The sequence below is a fragment of the Stylophora pistillata genome, chromosome 6, assembly GCF_964205215.1.
Source record: "Stylophora pistillata chromosome 6, jaStyPist1.2, whole genome shotgun sequence".
NCBI lineage: Eukaryota > Metazoa > Cnidaria > Anthozoa > Scleractinia > Pocilloporidae > Stylophora > Stylophora pistillata.
In genome coordinates this window covers 34344891-34364890 of record NC_142524.1, presented here as the reverse complement: position 1 = coordinate 34364890, position 20000 = coordinate 34344891, and the positions used below count along the sequence as shown (strand labels likewise).

The following is a 20000-nucleotide window of genomic DNA, read 5'->3' as shown; positions in this document are numbered from 1 at the left end:
ATGTGATCCTCAAAATCCTCCCCCCTCCCTCTCCTCCCGTATACTCTGTCAGCGACGACTGATCCCACTCCCGCGTTCCCCTAAGAAAACATGTGATCCTCAAAATCCTCCCCCCTCCCTCTCCTCCCGTATACTCTGTCAGCGACGACTGATCCCACTCCCGCGTTCCCCTAAGAAAACATGTGATCCTCAAAATCCTCCCCCCTCCCTCTCCTCCCGTATACTCTGTCAGCGACGACTGATCCCACTCCCGCGTTCCCCTAAGAAAACATGTGATCCTCAAAATCCTCCCCCCTCCCTCTCCTCCCGTATACTCTGTCAGCGACGACTGATCCCACTCCCGCGTTCCCCTAAGAAAACATGTGATCCTCAAAATCCTCCCCCCTCCCTCTACTCCCTAGGTGATAAATAATGACGAGTCTCTTACTTCGGTATGTGTCCTCCTTAAAAACAACTTTTTAGTAGTTTTGTTGCACCGATGTTATAATTTAAACCCATGTATATAAGAACGATCCTTCGCAGTAAAGCACTATTTGAGCAATAGTGGAAATCAGACCTGAAAAAAATTTCAGGCCTGTACGGGATTCGAACCACGAATTCGAATTGGTCTGATTTCCACTATTGCTCAAATAGTGCTTTACTGCGAAGGATCGTTCTTATATACGTCTCATAACCGCAGTTCACTCATATGTTTCATATGTTTGTTGTTGTTCAATTTAAACCCATCTTGTACAGCCACCTTTATTTATTTTCATTTTAACAGATCCAAAATGTTTTCACCGAGCACAAGCGCTTCAAAGCCAAAAAAAGCTTCGGCATTCCCGTTGAAGAAAGCGGCCTCTACCTCTCTCTGCTCTGGGTAAGTAAAGAATTTTGCAAATAATGAATAGATAGGTAGCTGTATGTGATACCTATCGGTATGAAGCAAGAGATGTCGGCGAGAATAGATTACAATGAGATAGTGTGTCTCCCTTGAGAAGTTTAATAAACTCCAGATTGTTTCGTTTTTCTCGCTGAACAATAAGAGCAAAATGATCTGCTTACTTTCTCAGTCTTGATCAACCCCCTTTTCGTCCATACCACAACAATGACATTGCTTTCGCTATCCTGGAAATGCTTCCTTGCCATTAGGAACACAAGGCAAAAATCAAAGCTCGATTTGTTTGAATGTGTAAGAAACGTCATCACTAACAACATATTTTGAATCATCGGATAGGGAACTAGCGACGCTCGCTGGTAAGATTTTTAGCCTCTGAAATTTGAAAGACTGATGTCTTTGAATTTTTCCAAGGGCGTCATTAAAGGAGTACCCTATGGATAGCGAAGCACCGACCGACTTGCAGCATAAACTTTCGCTTACTGAGAAACCAGCCCCCATCAACTGCATCGTGTTTTCAGGTACGCTTGTAAAAAGGGGTGTTTAAGATTTAAAGTTACCTTAGTAGCGATCCAATGAATAAATACCCAATGGAAAGAAGATAATCTATTAATTACCGAAGCGTGTGATAACGCAGTCAAGACATCCAACCAATAGAAAGCGCTGGAAAACATGAAAGACGTGCGACAAAAACTGTGACAAGTGTTGAGCGTCGGAAAAAAATAGCACCTTTTAATAGGAAGAGAGGAAAACATACCATTAGTTAGAGCACTGTCGACGTCAAAAGAACGGTAGATGTTTTTCAAAGTAAAACTGTTTCACCTCCTCTGTTTACACATGCAGACGATGGAAAGCACATCGCTTGTGGTTTGGCTAATAAAAGTGTTCATATGATGAGACCTCCACCCTCAAGCAAGGAGACAGTGTTTACAGGTCAGAGAGTGCTGTTAAGTTTTTAACTACATGGCGATGCTTAATCTGAGTGAGTTCATGTCAAAGGATAGAGCTAAGGAAGGGCTGCTACCTGAAGAATTAAAAAATGATTTATATCTCGTTGTCGTTTTGTAATTAATGGTATAAGAGGATGACTGAAGCAAGGAAACAAGCGTCAACGAAATATGGCAACTGTTGCATTGATCCGGAATAAGTGGCTGTAAATACACGATATTCTTTAGTGTAGAATATTCGATTATTCTGTAGTCTCCATTTTTATTGGCTCTTCAAACGTTGTCTTTGTTTTAAGCTGAAAATTCTTTTACATTTGCCACATTGAAATGAGGCCAACAAAACTTTTGAATGAGTGACTTACTCTCTGAGATAGGGAAATACGAACGGGCTCAGAGATCGATCGATCGATCGATTGATTGATTGATTGATTGGTTTGTTGATTGATTGAGTTTGGTTGACTAACTGATTCATCGACTGATTGGTGGGCGAGGTTTGTGAAATGACTGATTGCACCGCCCTCCAGCAAGGCGAATTCCTTGTCAAAAACAGAATAACTGGTAAACTCTCCAACAAATGTGACTCGCACCATTCCTTTCTTTTCTCTGTTATAAGGACATGACGGATCAGTGACTAGTGTTAGCTTCAGTCATGACAGTCGCTGGCTTATGACGTCATCAAGTGACAAGACTGTCAAACTGTGGAGCTCCGCCCACTCGGATCCTGGGATGACATTTTCATCTGTCAATCATAACTTTGCATCAGAACTTACTAACTCTACAAATGTTAAGGTTTGCATACATGATAATTACCCATAAAGTATCAAAAGTCATATTTTGGCTCTGTCTTTGGTGTATTACCTGTTCTTTTCCTTTACAAATCTGACCGGCATGCTGAAATCAGACAAATCTTAAATGTTTCCTTTTTGTAGTCTTCTTTTGGCCCTCTAGCTCTCCCGCATTTTACACTAGCAATGGTTACAGTCCTGTCAAGTTATTAGTTGATAATCTCCTTGTCCTTTTCATCACAAGCTTCAAGCTTGCCCACTGTTCTTCTAGCTTATTTTTTCCTCGCCATTTCTAACCATTTTCAAGGCCTTCCCTGCCCCACCCCCCTAGACCAGGTATATGCTTCCACGCGCTCGAAACCGTCTTCAAATTTACTGAGGCTTTCACTTTGATGTGTATCTTGTTCATGCTTTTAGAGCAATTTTTCCCTTCGCTATTCATTGATCTAATGTTAATATCTTCCTCTTCGACAGGATAATCCTCCGTTTTCCAAGGAAATAACTCAAGCTAACTTTTACTATATTGACAAATTTGTCCTTCTGGCCAGTGGCAACGGCCTTCACATGTACAAGTACCACATTGATACCGGGCAAAAAGATGACGTTAAAAGGTCTGGTCAGCGTATTGAGGCGTAAAACAGTATAGTGTTTGAAATCTGAATGCTGCTCACATTGCAGTTTTATTTGAACATTTTCTTTTTAGGATCTACACTAATAACACATTTTTGTATGCAGATATCAAACAAACAATAAATACAAGTTGGTGAAAATATTTCAGCAGGAAAGGGCTCAACAAATTACCTGTTTCTCTGCCATCAACGGATTTCACTCCTGTATCCTATTGTAATGTGAAACTTCAGTAAAAACTTCTAAGAAGTTCCATTCAGGTCCATTTACGAGTTCAAAGAGCTCTTTCACACCTCAGTGAACGACACTCAAAGGACACGCATGATTTCTTCGCGGCTTGACCGCCATTTGTATGCTTTTTGTCTCTCCTATTTCTTTAATTTGATTGCATCTTTTTTTTTTTCCCAAAGTATATAATACTATAAAAGCATCAACCTTCTGTATCGCTCAAATCTTGCAGAAGGAAGTGTTTGATTTGATTTTTTTTTCTTTGCTTTTATTCAGAATCTTAAGCAGAATGGTGATTTACCAATTTGTTATAAAACTAAACCTTAGCTGCGTCACTAATGATTTCCTTGACCTACGCTCCAGATATAGTGTTGTGTTGTGGTTCCAACAAGTCAATCCAGGTTTTTGATATGAACGCGGCTCGCACTGTCCGAGTGGTCATGGATGCTCACACTCGCCCCGTACACAGGATATGTCAGAATGAGGTAGGTCCTAAAGTCGGTATAATCGGTGACAAAATTGTTAACACATTGATCTTTTCAACCCCCTATTACTTCAGTTTGATCTCTTTTGCTCTCGTTAAGTTGATCTATTCGCCCTCTTTCCCCTAAAACAATGTTTCCTCGTGATTCCATTAACTTTTAGCCAACATTGAAGGGGGTAGGGGGTTGTTAATAAACAATTATTGCATTCAGTTTTTGTGATATCCGGAATAATGAAGGTCGAGGTAAGTGTTATCAGCCGAAGCCGAAGGCTGAGGCTGATAACACTAACCGAGACCTTGATTATTCCGGATATCACAAAAACCGAATCCAATAATTGTTTATAATGCGATAGAAACAGGACTGTTATTCTTCACATAAATGGAATTCTTCAAACGTGTCGTCAAACGTGATGTGTAATCTAACGTGATGTGTAATCTAACGTGACATGTAATCTAATTTTGACACTGATTGTAGGTTTGGTGACTAAGCTTTAGAGTTCATGTTTAATCTAACAGTGTGTCCTTATACTGAGAGTCCAATGCTTAAAATATAACTTCCCCTTCCCTCCTCTCCCCCTCCCCCCTGCCAAAAAAAGTGAAAATGTGGAGAGCGCTCTATACGCCTATTATCCCTTTTACGAATGCGTTTAACGTTTCCAAACAATCGCAGAAATCTCCCGTGGGATTCCCAAAACTTGAATCCCTAGAGAATCTCGCTGTCCTCAACAATTACTCACTTTTAATGCCTGTTTGTACAACATTGACGGATCTGTTTATTTGATTTCTGCTCCCCCTTTTGTGTGGATTTGATTTTAGGGTTCCATGTTTGTCTCGCACCCTCCAAACGCTTACGACCTGTTCTTGACAGCTGCGGTTACTGATGGAATCAAATTATGGGACTTGCGCACTAACAGGTGCGTTCGCCGGTATGATGGCCACGTGAACAGATCACAGCCAATCGGGGTGGCTATCAGTCCGTGTGCAAGATTCATTGCAACTGGTTCTGAGGACAGATCGGTATGAATCTGCGAAATTCTTTTTTGAAAAGAATATCTCTTTTTAATGATATTAAGAATGCATTACTGTCGCACCTTATTCAGTTTGCAATAGCGATCAGACAGTTACTCCTTTTCACTGTAAGCCAGTCTCTTGCGGGTGAGCCGTTGTAACGTACCAGGTTTCCTTCCTAAGAGTAGAAAAGCTCCGTCTTGTCTAAAATCTAAATACAATTTAACCCGGCCGAGACTCGAACCCAAACCTCGTTATCCAGTGTCTAGCGTAGGAAATAGAAGAAAGCCGCCGATCTATAAAATGCGCTTATCGAATTACGCAATCTATTTACTCAACATGGGTAAGTCAAATGAAAGAAAAAAGCGAAAAATTATAATTTAATGCTTAGCTTGACGAGTATTTCAGTTTATTGTTTGAGCACGGTAATCACGGTTTGTTTTGGTATATGGTTCTTTTTTTCTTAATATTATTTCAGCTTGTTGTCGCTATTATTTTTCTTTTAATTTTCTTTTTGACAGAGAACTAAGGAAATTTCTTTCCGAGCAAACGTCAAATGCAAATTAAAATTGAAAAATGGCATAGTCACGATTGATTTCGATGCATTAGCAAAAATCAGCTGGCTAGAAGATCTAACCAAGAAAATAAAAGAGTATCAAAGGGAAACTTCAGAAGGCATAATGTTATGGTAATCGTATACCGTTTAGACGTTCATGTCCCGTGCTACTGCTTACGGACCACGTGAATCCCTTAAGATACCCTTGCGGTAATTATGTCGGAAATTTTGTTTATGTGCGAAAATGAAAACAACACTACAGATTAACAAATGGTAAACACCACAGCGTACACTATTGAGTTATGGATGCACGCGGGAGGTTGCTAAGTACGAAAGAAGCGTAAGAGTCGCGCGAGGCGATAGCCGAGAGCGACTTTAGCTTCTTGAGTGCTTAGCAAACCTCCCAAGTGCATCCATAACTCAATAGTGTACGCTGTGGTGTTTACCATTTGTTTTATAACATAACGTTGATACATTGTAGCTAACGAGTTCCCTTTTATTTAACAAATCTTACGCGGCCAGAAAAAACAAGCGCGCGCGGAAAAATGGTCTTTCCATTTGCTCACGTCAGCAGCGTACACCCATGCCGGGGCAAATGAGGGACACTGAATTGACCAATCAGAGCACGCGCTTTACGTTGGTTATGTTATGAATGCATTTAAGGCTGTTTATCGTGAGAGATACTTCTGTAATACTTAATAAACAACAAAGCTGATCAGTTTGCGGTATGATAGTGCACCCGAAAAAAACTTTTGTTTTTCAACATTTTATGTTCGGTATGAATCGAAATAAAAAGTGTTCTGCTTTGACATTCTTGACAGATAAGCGCATGTCGCCAAAACATGATCATGATCACATATACTTGACTCTTCGTGTACCTCAGCATATATCTTTAAATGTAGCCTCTTTAGAGTAATTTAGCCCGCTCTCAACCGCTGACGTTATTGATTTGTTTTGAAGCGTTCCAAACGTCGAAATCATCGAATCATACTTTTGCGAACTGAGAGGGTTTTTTTGTCATGTCTTTCAAAAAAAGGCTTACTTAGAAATTTTCTTGCTGAACTATATACTACGCCTACCATTTTATTTGCGAGGGAAGAAATATTTCGAAATAGTTTTTATTTTCAAAGCTGTAAAATGCTTAACTGTTGATGATTTTATGCCGGCGCAGTTGCGTGGGAAGTAGGCGACGCCCAACATTACAAGCCTCTCCCATCCTGTTACTTTTTGTTCCATGAATAAACACCTGTATTTAGCGGAGGAATGAATGAATGAATGAATGAGTCACCCGAGTGGGCGTTATTTTTTTAGTCTAGCCGTTTGTAAGATGGAACCTATCTCCTTGGACGAATTTCTCCGTAAACATCAATACTGAATGAAGTCGATAAATACGAAACGAAAAAAAGTATTAACGTTAGCCAATACGCGGTGTAGCCTACGAGCCGAAAGAAAAGGTCAGTTGAGAACAGAAATTTCAGTAACGGTTATTTCACTCAAATACGTTTTTGTCGTTTTTAAAGTTCGGTTTCAGAGTTTGCGTCGTCTTCTGTTGTGGTCAAATTTTAGAGTGTGACTGTGTAATGTAAACGGATGCTCTTAAGAATCACTCCAGTGCGACGCTAGGAAAAAAACAGTAATATCCCGATTTCAGAATGACAAGAAGTCGAGAGTCAAATCTCCGGGCAATATTAGCTTGTCTGTGGTGAAAACCCAGGATTGAGAGCTCTGGGAAATTACTTTCATGTGACGAGAAAAACGAGAAAAAATGTTCGAATTCCAGTTATAGAAGCTCCATCGTTTCGTCAGTATCGACGTATGTCTATTAACCTAAGAAAACGTACACAAGTTTTTTTTTCTTTTCAGGCGTACCTGTACGACATTCGAGGGAACACATTTTGTCATCGGCTCACTGGGCATACGGACGTGGTGTCGGAAGTAGCTTTTCATCCTGCGCAACCTCAGGTGTTAAGGCCGGGAGCTCTCTTCTCTAAGATATGTGATCGACACTTTTTGTATGTCTGACATATCTGTGAGCCTTCATTGCACACTGATTTGGCTTTTTAATTCGAGAGAAGGGAAGGTCTAGACGCTTTTGAAAGCGGCTGTGATTTTTAGTATCTATTGGGTTTAGATCGCATCCGCATCCGATTTCGATGTTTTGTAGCAGGGTCAGTTTTAGAGAAAAGTTGGAGATGTCAAATAACCGTAAACTAGTAATATTTGAAAACAAAGGTACATCCCGTTTATAGCTCGGAATCAATTACCAGCCAATACCGCCCCCCCTCTTAAGAACCGAGTAAAGGAGGCAAAGAAATAATATGAGTCAAAACATCAGCCCACATTTCATTCCGCTGGCTGCCTCAACCCAATCTTTGATTGATCCGCTGTTGGGGGAAACTAAAAAAAGTAATTTTGCTTTCTATGTTTGTAGCCCTTCTTATTAGTCATTGTTAATCTAGCGTCAGGTAAAGTCCTGTAAATAAGCAAGCGGTTCATTGACTCGTGTAATATTGTTCATTACAGCTTGTTACGGCTTCCCTGGACGGACGGTTACGGTTTTACTCCGGATCACGGAAACAGGTTTGAGGTAAGTGTGGCAATGTTTATGGGTAACGAGCGTAGGTGAAAATAGCAGGATTTGTCGAGAAAAGGAAGATCAAATCTGAGTTTTGATTCGCTTATATGATTTAATGTCGTAATGTCGAAAGACTTTCAAGATCCGTTTCAACAGTCCTTCAGGTCTGAAACCTACTTTCCGAAGAAAAATAGTTTTTGTTTTGAAAACTGACGTATTAACCTTAGCTCATATTAAATCGAATACAAAAAAAAATCCAGTCCTTTAAAATTTAGCTCGACATATATTTTGAAGATTGGTGTCTTTTTCACTATCAGTTGTTGTAACAAATCTTTGCGAGATGAAGAAAACTTCTGCTGGGAAAAATTTTTCGCGATTTCCGTTTATATGTTGAGTTACAGCAGACTCTGCATGCTAGAAAAATTTTTCTGAATATCAATTTATGTTAAGAAGTATCCCGTACTGCCCAAAGACCTGACACAACAATAGAGTGATTTTATAGTACTGAAAGTGTTTAAATTTTTGGGCCACCTTATACTTCACGATTGTTATTTTCCTGCGGAAACTTATTTCCGCGATCGTGGAAAATCCGTCAAATGCACCAAATCCACGTAAACTGTATCATGCAGAATTTTCTTGCCACTTGTTTTGCAGTCTTGTAGGGAGCTCGTGGGACGTGGTCATAATTTTCCTCTTGTCAAATCAAATAGACGTGCACACCCTCACTTCTCGAGATCGGTTAAGGCTTGTTTGCTTTGCCACGTCACGTCTCCCAAAGTTTATCATCTAGCGCAGATTTGTTTTGTTATCTCAAAAATATTAGATATGGAAAAGATGGCGGTTTAATATTCTGTTATACCACTTGAAGACCATTGCTACATGGATCGAGTAGGCTAAAAGAGAAAACCCACATTTCAAAGTAACGGAACTGGTGGGCTATTCGATCGCCTTCTTCCAGCTCACTTTGAAATCTGCAGGCTTGTTTTCGATTAATTTTAACCTTATAAGCAATACATGGTTAAATATCCTGCTATACAAAATTTCATGTCCAAACTTCGTAATCTGTGAAATGTTTCTGTGGCTTAAGCAATATTTACTTGTGTCTCGGATCGATCTCGATCTGGATAGCTACAATTCTGCTTTTGTTTTATTTCCGGTCGTGGAGATTCGTTTGCTTATCCACTGGACTGTTTTTTTCTTGCACTATTTCGTTAAGACTGGTTATAACGGTGAGGGTCTTCAACTTTATTTTTCCCGGATTGTTTTCCATAAATTTTCATTGCGAAAGCGAAAGTGTGATTTGCACTAATTAAAGGAGGAAGTTGAAATCATTGTTGACGTTACATTCCCCCAAATATGGCATACCTGTGAATGATACCTGTCATTATTGCCCAAAAAAGGCGTGTGACGTCAGCGGCCTCGATGCTTGAACTTGGGGAAGGAAGGGAAAAAAAAGTCAGGCAATACTGGCCGGTCAATGTATCTCTCGCGAATACCGTTTTATCCTCTTTTATTGTTTGTTAAAGATAGTGCTTGAGCCGTTTCGGAATTTTCTCGCGAGCTTTTATACTAGCGTGACATTCAGCATATCAGTATCTGCAAGAAAACGGACTAAAATCTGCGAAATCCCCGTTGACAGTCGGTAAGTTGTCAACTGATTAGAGCACTACTTCATCTACCTGCTGAACTTCGACAATGTTGCCACCTCGGACTGCGACGATTTAGTTTCCGACTTTTTATGGAGCGAACAATCTTCCGGACACTCGTGCAAACTTATATTTTGTCCATGCCGTTATCAGTCCGTTTTGAATTTCGCAACTTTGATTAGGAACGGATTTATGCAAGACCAGCGGCTTTTTTGTGCGTACGATTGCGTTTTACAGTTTACCGTATTGCAGCCATACGAGAATGTCAAACAAACACCCCGTGTTAGTTGTTGCTCACCTTAATCATTTTCTCTTCTTTTAGGATGATAACAGAACGTGTACACGGAGTTAAACGCAAGCTTACCGAAGTTGACGGCGATGATGAGGTGCATGGCCGCAGTCTTCAACGACAAACAGTGTTCAATATTTCGATCTGCAAGTTGCAGAAAAGTTTCACACGGCCAGAGCCCATCCTCTTCAAAACCGTTCTTATCTCTAATACGCTTCGTCTCATCGAAGAAGACATCAGAGAAGAGCGGAGGAGTTTAGAAACAAATGATTTGAACGGACCTAGCGACGAGAAAACGTTCGCTCGAGTAGTCAACATGCACGAACCAACGAATCGCCCTGGTCTAAATATCGGCACGCGATCACGCGACGCCTGTGAAACTTCGAAAAGTTCTCTAACTTTTGAACAAGAACTAAATATTCTGGGCGACAAAATGGTTAAAGAACTTGAGCTGGACAGGGAAAATTCTAAACTACTCGAAGAAAAATCAGAACTACTCACTCAAAACCCTTTAACGCGCTCTGCTGCCGATTCGAACAACAATACCCCGGGGTTCGAGGAACGTGAGAGAGCGGTCACCTCCAACTCGGAAGAAATCATTCGAGAATTCACTTGCGGTAGTCTACTGGGACTGGAATTAACCGAAGAACTGGAGTTTAAGGACGTTGACGTTTCGCTCTATGACTTCGACGTTCCAAACGGATCGTTCCCGATTGATTTTGACGAGTTTTGCAGCGTGTGGAACCTTGGATCAACCAGTGTGGCAGCGCGGAGTTTGCCCAGTAGATGTAGTGACAGCGTTAAGCTTGAGCGAGCAAACGAACATAATTTTGACGATCTAGACCAAGTTATGCAAATTTTAGTGGGATCTTAAATAGCTATAATTTTTACAGCGCCCAAAACGTGAATGCTGTTTATTTCAATTCGTTGCAAATTTAAGTCTAATGGATAGAATCTATTCAGAGAAAAGAAAGTAAAGAAATTTTCTCAAAAGTTGTATAAGTTTCAGCTTGTGGGCATTAGGTTATTTATAGTCGGCACTGCCGATAGAATCCACAACTTTTTATATGCAATGCAAAATGAATATTTTATGTGAATTTGGACATGTATTTGAAGTCGTAAGAAGAGAGTATTTTTTCAGCATATTTGTAGGTAATTTATACTGTATTATATGACATGAAATATGTACTTTTCGTCAAGCTAAGCTTTGTAAGTTTTGCGAGCCTTTAAGGTGTAGTCTACAGCTAAATAACTACTTGTTATCCATACGGGGAAGTTATCAGTTAAAGAATATTTTATGAATTGAATAGTTATGGAAGCTGCATGCTAGACCGCTTAATGAACATAGTAAATCATGTGACCTTTTCATCTTCTTGATGTTTTGTTAAGTTATGATTTTTGCATATGACAATTGCTAGAGAAATGGCTTAAATGACTCTGAACTAGATTAGTTTGTTACAATAATTTTATTCTACACATTGATTTAATTCATTTTAATGAATAAGAAATTGTTCAATAAATTTTAACTTGTTGAACAGTTGAAGCTTTGATGGCATCTAAAGATCATTCTCATGTAAAGTAAACCCCGTGAATGAAGAGATCAAGCCAGTACAGAAAGGATAAACATTGCAAACAATTTTTAAAAATAAATTAAGAGGTTTCCTTGGACTCATGGTCACCTGCATGAAGACAAGTCTTTAAAAGGTGCAGGACTTTGAGTGGGTGTCAGAGTCAACTGCTTTTAATGCTGACTTGAGGCAAATTCCCTTCAGGTTCACATCACCTAGAGTTTATTGTCATTAACACACACGTCTGTCCAACTAAAACCAGCAACAATGACAATTGTGGTTTTGTAAGATCCACCCTGGGTTGATATTGAAAAAGTGGTTTACATTTGATCTTTGTCTTTTTGCCCTTATCTAACCTTAAAGTAATGACCCGCTCTTTTGAATAATATCTTTGGGTAGATACATACATTACTTGACCACTCCCCATAGGGGCTTTTCAGGGCCAGTTCCCACCCCAGGAGAGGACATCCACTACACAGTAATCTCGTGCGTGGGAAATTAACATCTCCTACCCCTGACCCTGCAGGAGACAGGGCCCACAGTTTATTCATCCTTATCCGAGAAGACTAGAATATCTATCCATTTTTTGATTATAGAAAGGTAGCAAATTCTCCTTACTTATTTTAAGACCATGAGTATTGGTCTGGCCAGGGCTTGAACCATCAACCTCCCACACAACACAATGCGGCGCTCTAACCAATTGAGCTAGCTGGGATGTTTCCCTCAAGTCTCCCTCAAAATTTAGCATTATTTCAACCTGTACCATTTTCATACAATGGTTTGCACAAGACTCATACAGAGCAAAATCATGCAGACTACCCTCCCATCTAAATAATGTTGACACATCAAATATTCCAAAATGTCCATCCCCTTGGGGACAATATGTATATCATTGGGCAAAGTGGTGCAATCTAAGGCATGAACACTTGAGTAAGACAGGGAAAAAAGTTGTCCAGTAATTGTTGGACTCTGCTGTGTTACTTCCTAAGCCTAATTCTCAGATAAAAAGAGATTGCTAAAGCACCTCAGACAAACTTGATCAAGGTGATGAAAGGGTGGCACCAATGCAGAGGTGACTGTCATTGTAAATAAGATTTTTGCATAAAATCGCTTCAACCAAGGTGGGGGAAACTGTTAAACAGTGTGGAGTGTTCTCCAGGATTGCATTATTAATGTTGGTTTCCTGTGCTCTGTAATTAGTCTAAAAATTTAATCTTTTCAACCACTTGGTTGCTAAATGGGACATTATCATAACTTGGTCTGTTGAAGTTTCCCATGCTTAGGCTTGTGTTCACAGTTAATTCTCCCCAGCACTTCATTTAGTATTTTACATAGTTTGTTCCAGTTTGTCTGGAGGTGATCAACTGGGTCTGGTTTCACAAATCTCAATTATTCAATCAAAAGGGCTCCAGATTAAAAAAAATACATCCACATACAAGTATTCTCTTTGTTCCATATGGAACAGGAGATATTTGAACAAGCTTTACCTCTGGATTGTATGCTTTAAAAGATATCCTCTAATGAAATATGTGACCGTTTTATTAAGTTCACAATTTTCATACAGTAGATTTTTCTGAAAAATTTTTACGTAAGAAGTGGTATAAATGTTTAAAATAGTTTAATATATAAAGAGCTGAGCCATTTTGCACTCTAAACATCATCAACAATTAACTTACAGGGGAATTAAATTTAGCTGTGTGGATAAGCTGGTTACTAGTAATCAAATTATCATAGTATAAAGTTAATCTAATAATTGCTATTGTAAAGGTGGAAATTTAACAAAATGATTAAGTGTTGACTGAACTACATTTTCTAACTTTCATTTTCAATTACATGAGAACACTGCAGTTCAAGCTACATGAACAAACACAAAATAGATAATTTTGCATTACATATCAAATTTAAAGGATAGAGAGACTTAGCACTGCATTTAAGTGAAACGTGAATGGCATGTGACCACATGACCATGCTTTCCCCACCATTTTCCACGTTGGCCAGTTGCACTTTAAATACTGTTTCTACATGGAAGTAACCTGTTTTGCATTTGCTGAGTATGTAAGATTTTCTCCACTTTTTCTGTCACAGAGTAGAAGTTAATTGCTGGAAAAAGTGCATCAAAACTGTTCCCTTAGGTCATACAAGGGCACCTTCAAATATACCATGACATGAGTTCACACAAAGCTAAAGCAGTACAGTTGCTGCTGCTTTATGTGAAGCGTGAGGGAAAGCTGACATTTGCCATTTCACATAAATGCAGTGCTGATCTCTCCATTATCACCTTGCATGTCTTCAGAAAGATCATTTCAAGAGATCTGAAACGTGACTGCAAAGTGCACCTTAAACCTACACAGTTCTCATGTGATCAAAATTAGGAATAGGTATTGACTACATTAAGTAAAAATTGGCATTACACGAACCAAAACTTCAGCTCTCTGGAAATGAAAGCCAAAAATCAGGAACCTCTTTTCTAGACACACTTAGAAATAAAAAAAAACACTGCAGTAAACTAAGGTAAAAGAACATCACATATTAAGTACTAGGAAAACAATTAACTGTTGACCAAAACTTTTTCAGCAAGATTATAACATACTAACCCAGACTACAAAGCTTTGATTTAGATTCTCAGCCCAAAAAACTTTCCTGGTAGCAAAATGATAAAATTGTTTAAGTGTTATGAAACATTAAGTGTTGTAACATAAAACAAACTGTGAAACATATAACATGGACATAAATAATTTTTTTCTTTTAAAAATAATGGCTTTTTCCCACCAAGTCATTGCTGATAACATAGAACAAGAAAAGAATTAAATTAACTGAATGCTGATCCCATAATTCTTGTATTAAAAAAAAAATTTATCTTTCTCTTGCATTGCAATGTGAAAGATGCACAATCCATAACTTAACTTATCAAGAGGACCTCAACATGATTATAAATTACTAAATTAAATGCGTCTAAATATGATAGATCAAGTTGTTAGATTCCGATAAAACAACTCTTACAAATAATACAAACTATACAATTTGAAAGTTCAGACCACTACCATACATTAAACATACATTCATATGTATACAACTGTACATGTACACCCTTTTAATTCACTAAGAAGCAATGCATTTTTATATTATATCTTTCAGTTGCTCTAGAATGATCTAACAGTCACTTCTCCCCCGACTCTTAAATACCCCTTTAGTAAGTCATTTTAAATTTGATTTTTATCTTTTTTGTTGCAGTACATTACTGTATGACAGTAAACCTGGAAAGTGTAGAAGTATGTGGTGTTCTAAGCAGTTCTTAAAAACCAATTTGAAAACTTAAAACAGAAAAAAGAAACATTTTGATTGAGAACCACACCAGCCTATTGTTACCATAAATTTGCCTTTCCCTAGTGAGGCATGTATATGTTCTTTGACAAAAAATTAAAACAATAATTTTTAATCCTTAGTCCATTCAAACCCAAGTAAAGACACCCTTGCATTTTATCAAAATCCAGTTACACAAAAGGAGGAGGAAACTACTTAAGAAATATATATATTGGCATTCAAAGATGTTGTTTTAAAACATCTTCACTAATTAGATTTGAATTGCCATCTTTAGTTTCACACAACCGCGTGTAACTGAAGAAACAAACATGATTACACCGCTCTTGATGACATTCCGAGAAAACAACGTCATGACAATAAAGCCACTTTCAACAACAATCCCCCCTACAAAACGTTTAGGGATTTTAAATATGATTTAAAATCGATCGAGTGTGGATTTTACCAATGCAGAGAAAACTCTATCCATAGCTACATATGTGTAGAATTACTTAACATTACCTAAAAAGGACCTGCATACAAAAGAATATACTGTTTTCCAGTGGTGCCAGTGTCTACAGACGTGTAAAACGGCCTTCTAATGGTAAACATACTGCTAAAAAATTTCGATTGTCCTTTTGAATTTGACAAATGTAAGGGCAGTTGCACGTGCTGCTTTTGGTCGCACTGCAGCAGAAACAGTTCACTCTCAATCGATAATAGATTACTGAGCCATTACTGAGTAAATGGGAATGAATTAATGGCTTTGAAGTTTTGATCTTTCTTTAATTTACATTATTGGCATAGTTTCAGACTCAATGAAGGTTGTGACCTCACATAAAAGAATGAAATGCTGCAGCTATTTCCACGAAGAAAACTATTTCCTTCCATGTTTTTTGTTTATACACAGCGAGAACGAAAAACACTGATTTCCTCTCCATGTTTAGAGATAAACCCCCTTCCAAAGTTAGTTAGTCGTTCATTACCAAAGTAAAGTTAAATCTTTAGCTGCATCGTCTCAAACAAAGAACTACGTTTAAACAAGATCTCTATGTTACAAGGATATATAAATTGTGATTTTGTACAAAAACGTACAGCACAAATATCTGTGGCTTCATAACTTTCTAATGGCTGGTTTGATTAAGTTAATTTTTCCATTTTATACATAAAATATCTCCTTATTCGATCGACAATCTTTGATATCTTATGCACTCGACATAATCTGCTCTTTGTACAATACGTATATATAAATATATGTTGACCTTGAAGGATCTATAAATTAAAATAACTCCAAGGTGCGATAAACAGAAGTTTTACAAACATTTGTAATTTCCAAAGTATCTAACCATTTCAGACTCACGTCTCCAAGGCACATATGTAGCTATGAAAAACACTGTCCAGCTCGCCAAACAAGGATTCTCTATCGCAAGCAATTTCTTCGGCATCTTCGAACACATCGTCGTCTACATCCTCCGGGAAAGAGTCAGAAATTGTACAACTGTTACGCAAGTTGTCACTCGCCATTAAAGAAGAGTTTTCAACACAATTCGTCCTGGAATCGTCCGTCGCCACGTTGTTGTCAAAACTTAATCTTATCACTTTAGGATGTGGCGGTGAAGAATCCTCTCTCGCGGTCGTCTCCGCTGGATGAAGAGTTATCACACTGCCGCAAACCAACGGGTTTTCCTCGGCGTAAATTTGCTTGTGAAGCATCTTCAAGGTATTGTTTATTAAAACTGTACGCCTGAGACAAGCTTCAGGATCTTCCAATCGACGTAACTTTTCAAAAGTGACTTGTAATATAAAGCGACGTTGATCAACAAGTGATACAACAGGACTTTCGCTTTCTACAACAACTTTGTTGGACTCTTTTCTTTTGATTCCTCTTTCTTTGATCCGATAAATATCTGTGAAACGGGAGATGAATAAGTAAATAGGTCAGGGCACAAATATTAAGTGCTTTTTAAATAGACCAAGACCTTTTCAAGGCCGAACTTTGCAAAATTAAACAAGAGAACACAAAAGAATCGTGCTTAATTCAAACAAATCAGGCAGGGTGATCGCTGCATACGAATTAGGGATGAATGTATGCAGTCAACCTTTAGCTGCACTTTTCATACGTAATAAGGTTTTGTTGTAAGATTCAAAAGAAAACGGGAATTCAATTAGATGTATGAGAATTGTCTTACCTTCCTCCCCTGGGTTAGTACAAAGGAAATTAAGTTCTTCGGATTGAGTTTCCCATTCTTCAGACAGCAATGTTTCGTCTTCATCCAAACATTGATCTTCCATCGTAAACGACCACAAATTTGTCATGGGAATTACAAGGGTCATTCCACATCGCCTAAATCAGAACTAAAATTGTACAAGAGAATTTATTAGTCGACAGTAAATATAGACATGATGAACCATAAACTTAACGCCGCTTTCATGAAAAGTTAAAAAAAAATTGTTACTCGCACTGTCATTGTCAGCGACGGCAAAAGGCGAAGGAAAAATATTGACACCGCATTCTCAAATTGGTTTATCGGCGCCGCATCACAAACATACCTACACTAACAAATACGAGAGTAAATAGGCTAAGAGATTCCGCAGTTGAATGAACAAACTTCCTCGGTTACTATTAAACTGATGAAGCTACATCCTTTCCACTTTGTTGTCCTCAAAACACTAATCAAAACCATCAAAATCATTAAAAATGAAAGTTGCTTTCGCGTGCCATTATTCCAACCCATTAAAGCTTTTCTACGCTTCACAAATTACCAAGCATCATCAGTCGTACAAAAAAATATATCAAAGCCGTAAGACCTTCAATGAAGATAAAGAGGAACTAATCTGGATGTTTTTTCACCAAGCAGCGGCAGATGTCTCAAAGGAAAACTTCTCTATGCTCTGTTTCACACACAGCCTCGCACCACCACCCTTGTCATAAATCGACACTTGATTGGCTTTCGCTGTATTGAGCGGGCTTCTCTATTGTTTTTAGTGTCAAGAGCTTGTCAACACACCTGTCGCTGTTTGTCAAAACGAGCCAATCAGAAGTGTTGGATTCCAGAGGCATAGTTGCTTGAATAATAATTGTCGCTTTTGCGATTTTACCCGTTTTACGATCGGTTCATCCTAAATATTTTATGCAATGGTTGTAAGCACGCATCATTTATTTAAATGAAACTCATGTGAGCATTGATCTTTTTCACTCCATGTTTTTGTTACATAATTAGGTCATTAAAGACTTCCACTCTTCGATAAGAAATCGCGCGGGTGTATTTTGATTTGAGTTTGATGAGACATAGAATTAATATAAATATCTCTTCTTTCCAGACAGCGTAAGTGTTAGTAAATTTACTGCTACTCCGCAGGACGACCTGCATTTAGTAGATCTCTACACATTTTTTTAAGATTTAGAACAAACTAGGAAAAAAGTCCAACTTGCGTTCGTCTCACTAGGAAAAGATATACAGCTAACATCAGCGATCTAGCGATTTTCTCCGTAAATATTTTATTCAGTAGAAATAACCATTACTCAGCGATATTGAAGAAAGTTTTCCCAATTAATTCAGTAAAGAAACTGGTTAAAAATTACGACGAAAATGTGAAGAAAATGAAATTTAGCGATTACGTACACCAAAGCTAATTGAAATGAACGGATGAAAAAAAAATCAGTAGCATCCTTTCTGGGAGTGTAGAGCATCCGAGGCTGAATAATAAGTCAGTACTTTACGTGTAAATACAATGGGAAATAAAGGCAAACAATCAAACGTAGACAGCAGCTTTTCTACATACAAACTGCGATCTTTCATTGCAGTGCATGCGTCAAAACTATCGATTTCTTATTTAATTCGGCACAAATATCGGGAAAAAAATTACACAAATATGTTTTGAAAGAATTTAAGTAAAAGCGTTATCTTACATGCAAAGAATCAAGAGAAACAGTTTCGACAAATAATCAAGATAAACTCAACAATTTATCCTGATTCATTCACGACCCTCGCTGGTCGAGGTCTCCCACTCAGTTGAGCAAATATTACAGTTTGCGATCTTTAAGCAGGATCATTCCAGAGAAACGGTGGAAAACAATTGCATTGAAAACTGATTATTTGCGAATAAAAAAGATCTTCCTAAGTGCCAGCGCTACAAATTACTTCATCTCGCCGATATCATCAGATTATTTGTTAGACGAAAAGTCATAATTTGAATTTGTACAAAAGTGAAAACCCTCTAACGCAACAATCGAACGCTGCATGATCTAAAACTTAAAAAAATTAAGTTTCTCGTGCTTTGCTATCGATGACGTACTTTAAAAAAAAAAAAAAAAAAAAAGCGATGGAGCAAATTCAACTCACCTTATCAATGTAGAGAGGTGTTCTTGATATGATGCAAATATTTATCAGGTTTCAGAGAGAAAGTTACGATTTCTATTCGCAATCCCTGCGTGGCCATGTGTAATATTAAAGTCTGGTGCATTTCATTAGCGAGAGCTAATTGCAGATGTGACAAAGAAATCCAATAGAATTTCGCATAGGGAATTACTTTCACATCTCATAACATGCCAAACAATACGGAGATCTCCTTTATTAAAAATTCATTGTTTGCTGATCTAAGCTGGCTTCCAATAACAAATCCACTCGCTTAAAAGGAGCAATATCCATAGGGAAAATTAAAACAAATGTTAACGCGATATTCAAATATGTCAGCGAACAACGTTAAAGGAATATGTTATATTTGCTTCAACTCCAAAAATCATTTACACCAGTTTTGAAACTGCTATCATATACATGGCATGAAATATTAATTCAGATACTAAAAACTTTGAAACTCAGTGCGGTAATTTCAGACGCAAAATAAATTAAAAGCTGGGCAAAGCTGAAAATAAACAACACGCGATGGACTTAAGAAAATTTTAATTCACAAACATCATCTCGTGTTTACCTAATCATTTCGAGCTAAAATGATGTCAGTTTAGCGGTTGGAAGTCATCTTTCTGTGTGTTTATTGTCTGAAAGAGCGCAACACGAAAGATAATTTGGGAATTACTTAATTTATTGTCAGCTTGCTCGTAGCACAATTGAACAGAAAATAAAAAAATTATCTGCCATACTTTTGACGTTATGAG

At 38.1% G+C, this 20000-nt stretch overlaps 2 protein-coding genes across 4 annotated transcripts in view; one reads left to right on the top strand and one right to left on the bottom strand.

The window, feature by feature from the left end:
- The window catches only part of LOC111319041 (WD repeat-containing protein 27), a 20313-nt gene extending 8756 nt beyond the window's left edge, over window positions 1-11557 (top strand). Inside the window, exons 15-25 of the mRNA XM_088726141.1 lie at window positions 764-859; window positions 1292-1398; window positions 1721-1810; window positions 2438-2613; window positions 3084-3220; window positions 3345-3442; window positions 3828-3949; window positions 4765-4965; window positions 7376-7474; window positions 8036-8099; window positions 10056-11557. Of these exons, the coding sequence (XP_088582267.1) occupies window positions 764-859; window positions 1292-1398; window positions 1721-1810; window positions 2438-2613; window positions 3084-3220; window positions 3345-3442; window positions 3828-3949; window positions 4765-4965; window positions 7376-7474; window positions 8036-8098 (1189 nt within the window). The 3' untranslated portion in view covers window position 8099; window positions 10056-11557. The remainder of the gene's footprint in view (window positions 1-763; window positions 860-1291; window positions 1399-1720; window positions 1811-2437; window positions 2614-3083; window positions 3221-3344; window positions 3443-3827; window positions 3950-4764; window positions 4966-7375; window positions 7475-8035; window positions 8100-10055) is intronic.
- Window positions 11558-13191: 1634 nt separating this feature from the next.
- Window positions 13192-19350, bottom strand: LOC111318848 (uncharacterized). Of its 3 annotated transcripts, none has more exons than XM_022921730.2 (3): window positions 19231-19350; window positions 17077-17242; window positions 13192-16794 (listed from the first exon to the last, which is right to left on the bottom strand). In XM_022921730.2, the coding sequence occupies exons 2-3, from the start codon at window positions 17219-17221 to the stop codon at window positions 16244-16246; spliced, it is 696 nt and encodes a 231-aa protein (XP_022777465.1). In that variant the 5' UTR covers window positions 17222-17242; window positions 19231-19350; the 3' UTR covers window positions 13192-16243. The 3 variants fall into 3 exon arrangements, with proteins under 3 accessions (XP_022777465.1, XP_022777452.1, XP_022777459.1); XM_022921717.2 differs by lacking the exon at window positions 19231-19350 and adding an exon at window positions 17696-17849; XM_022921724.2 differs by lacking the exon at window positions 19231-19350 and adding an exon at window positions 17438-17689.
- Window positions 19351-20000: the final 650 nt, after the last annotated feature.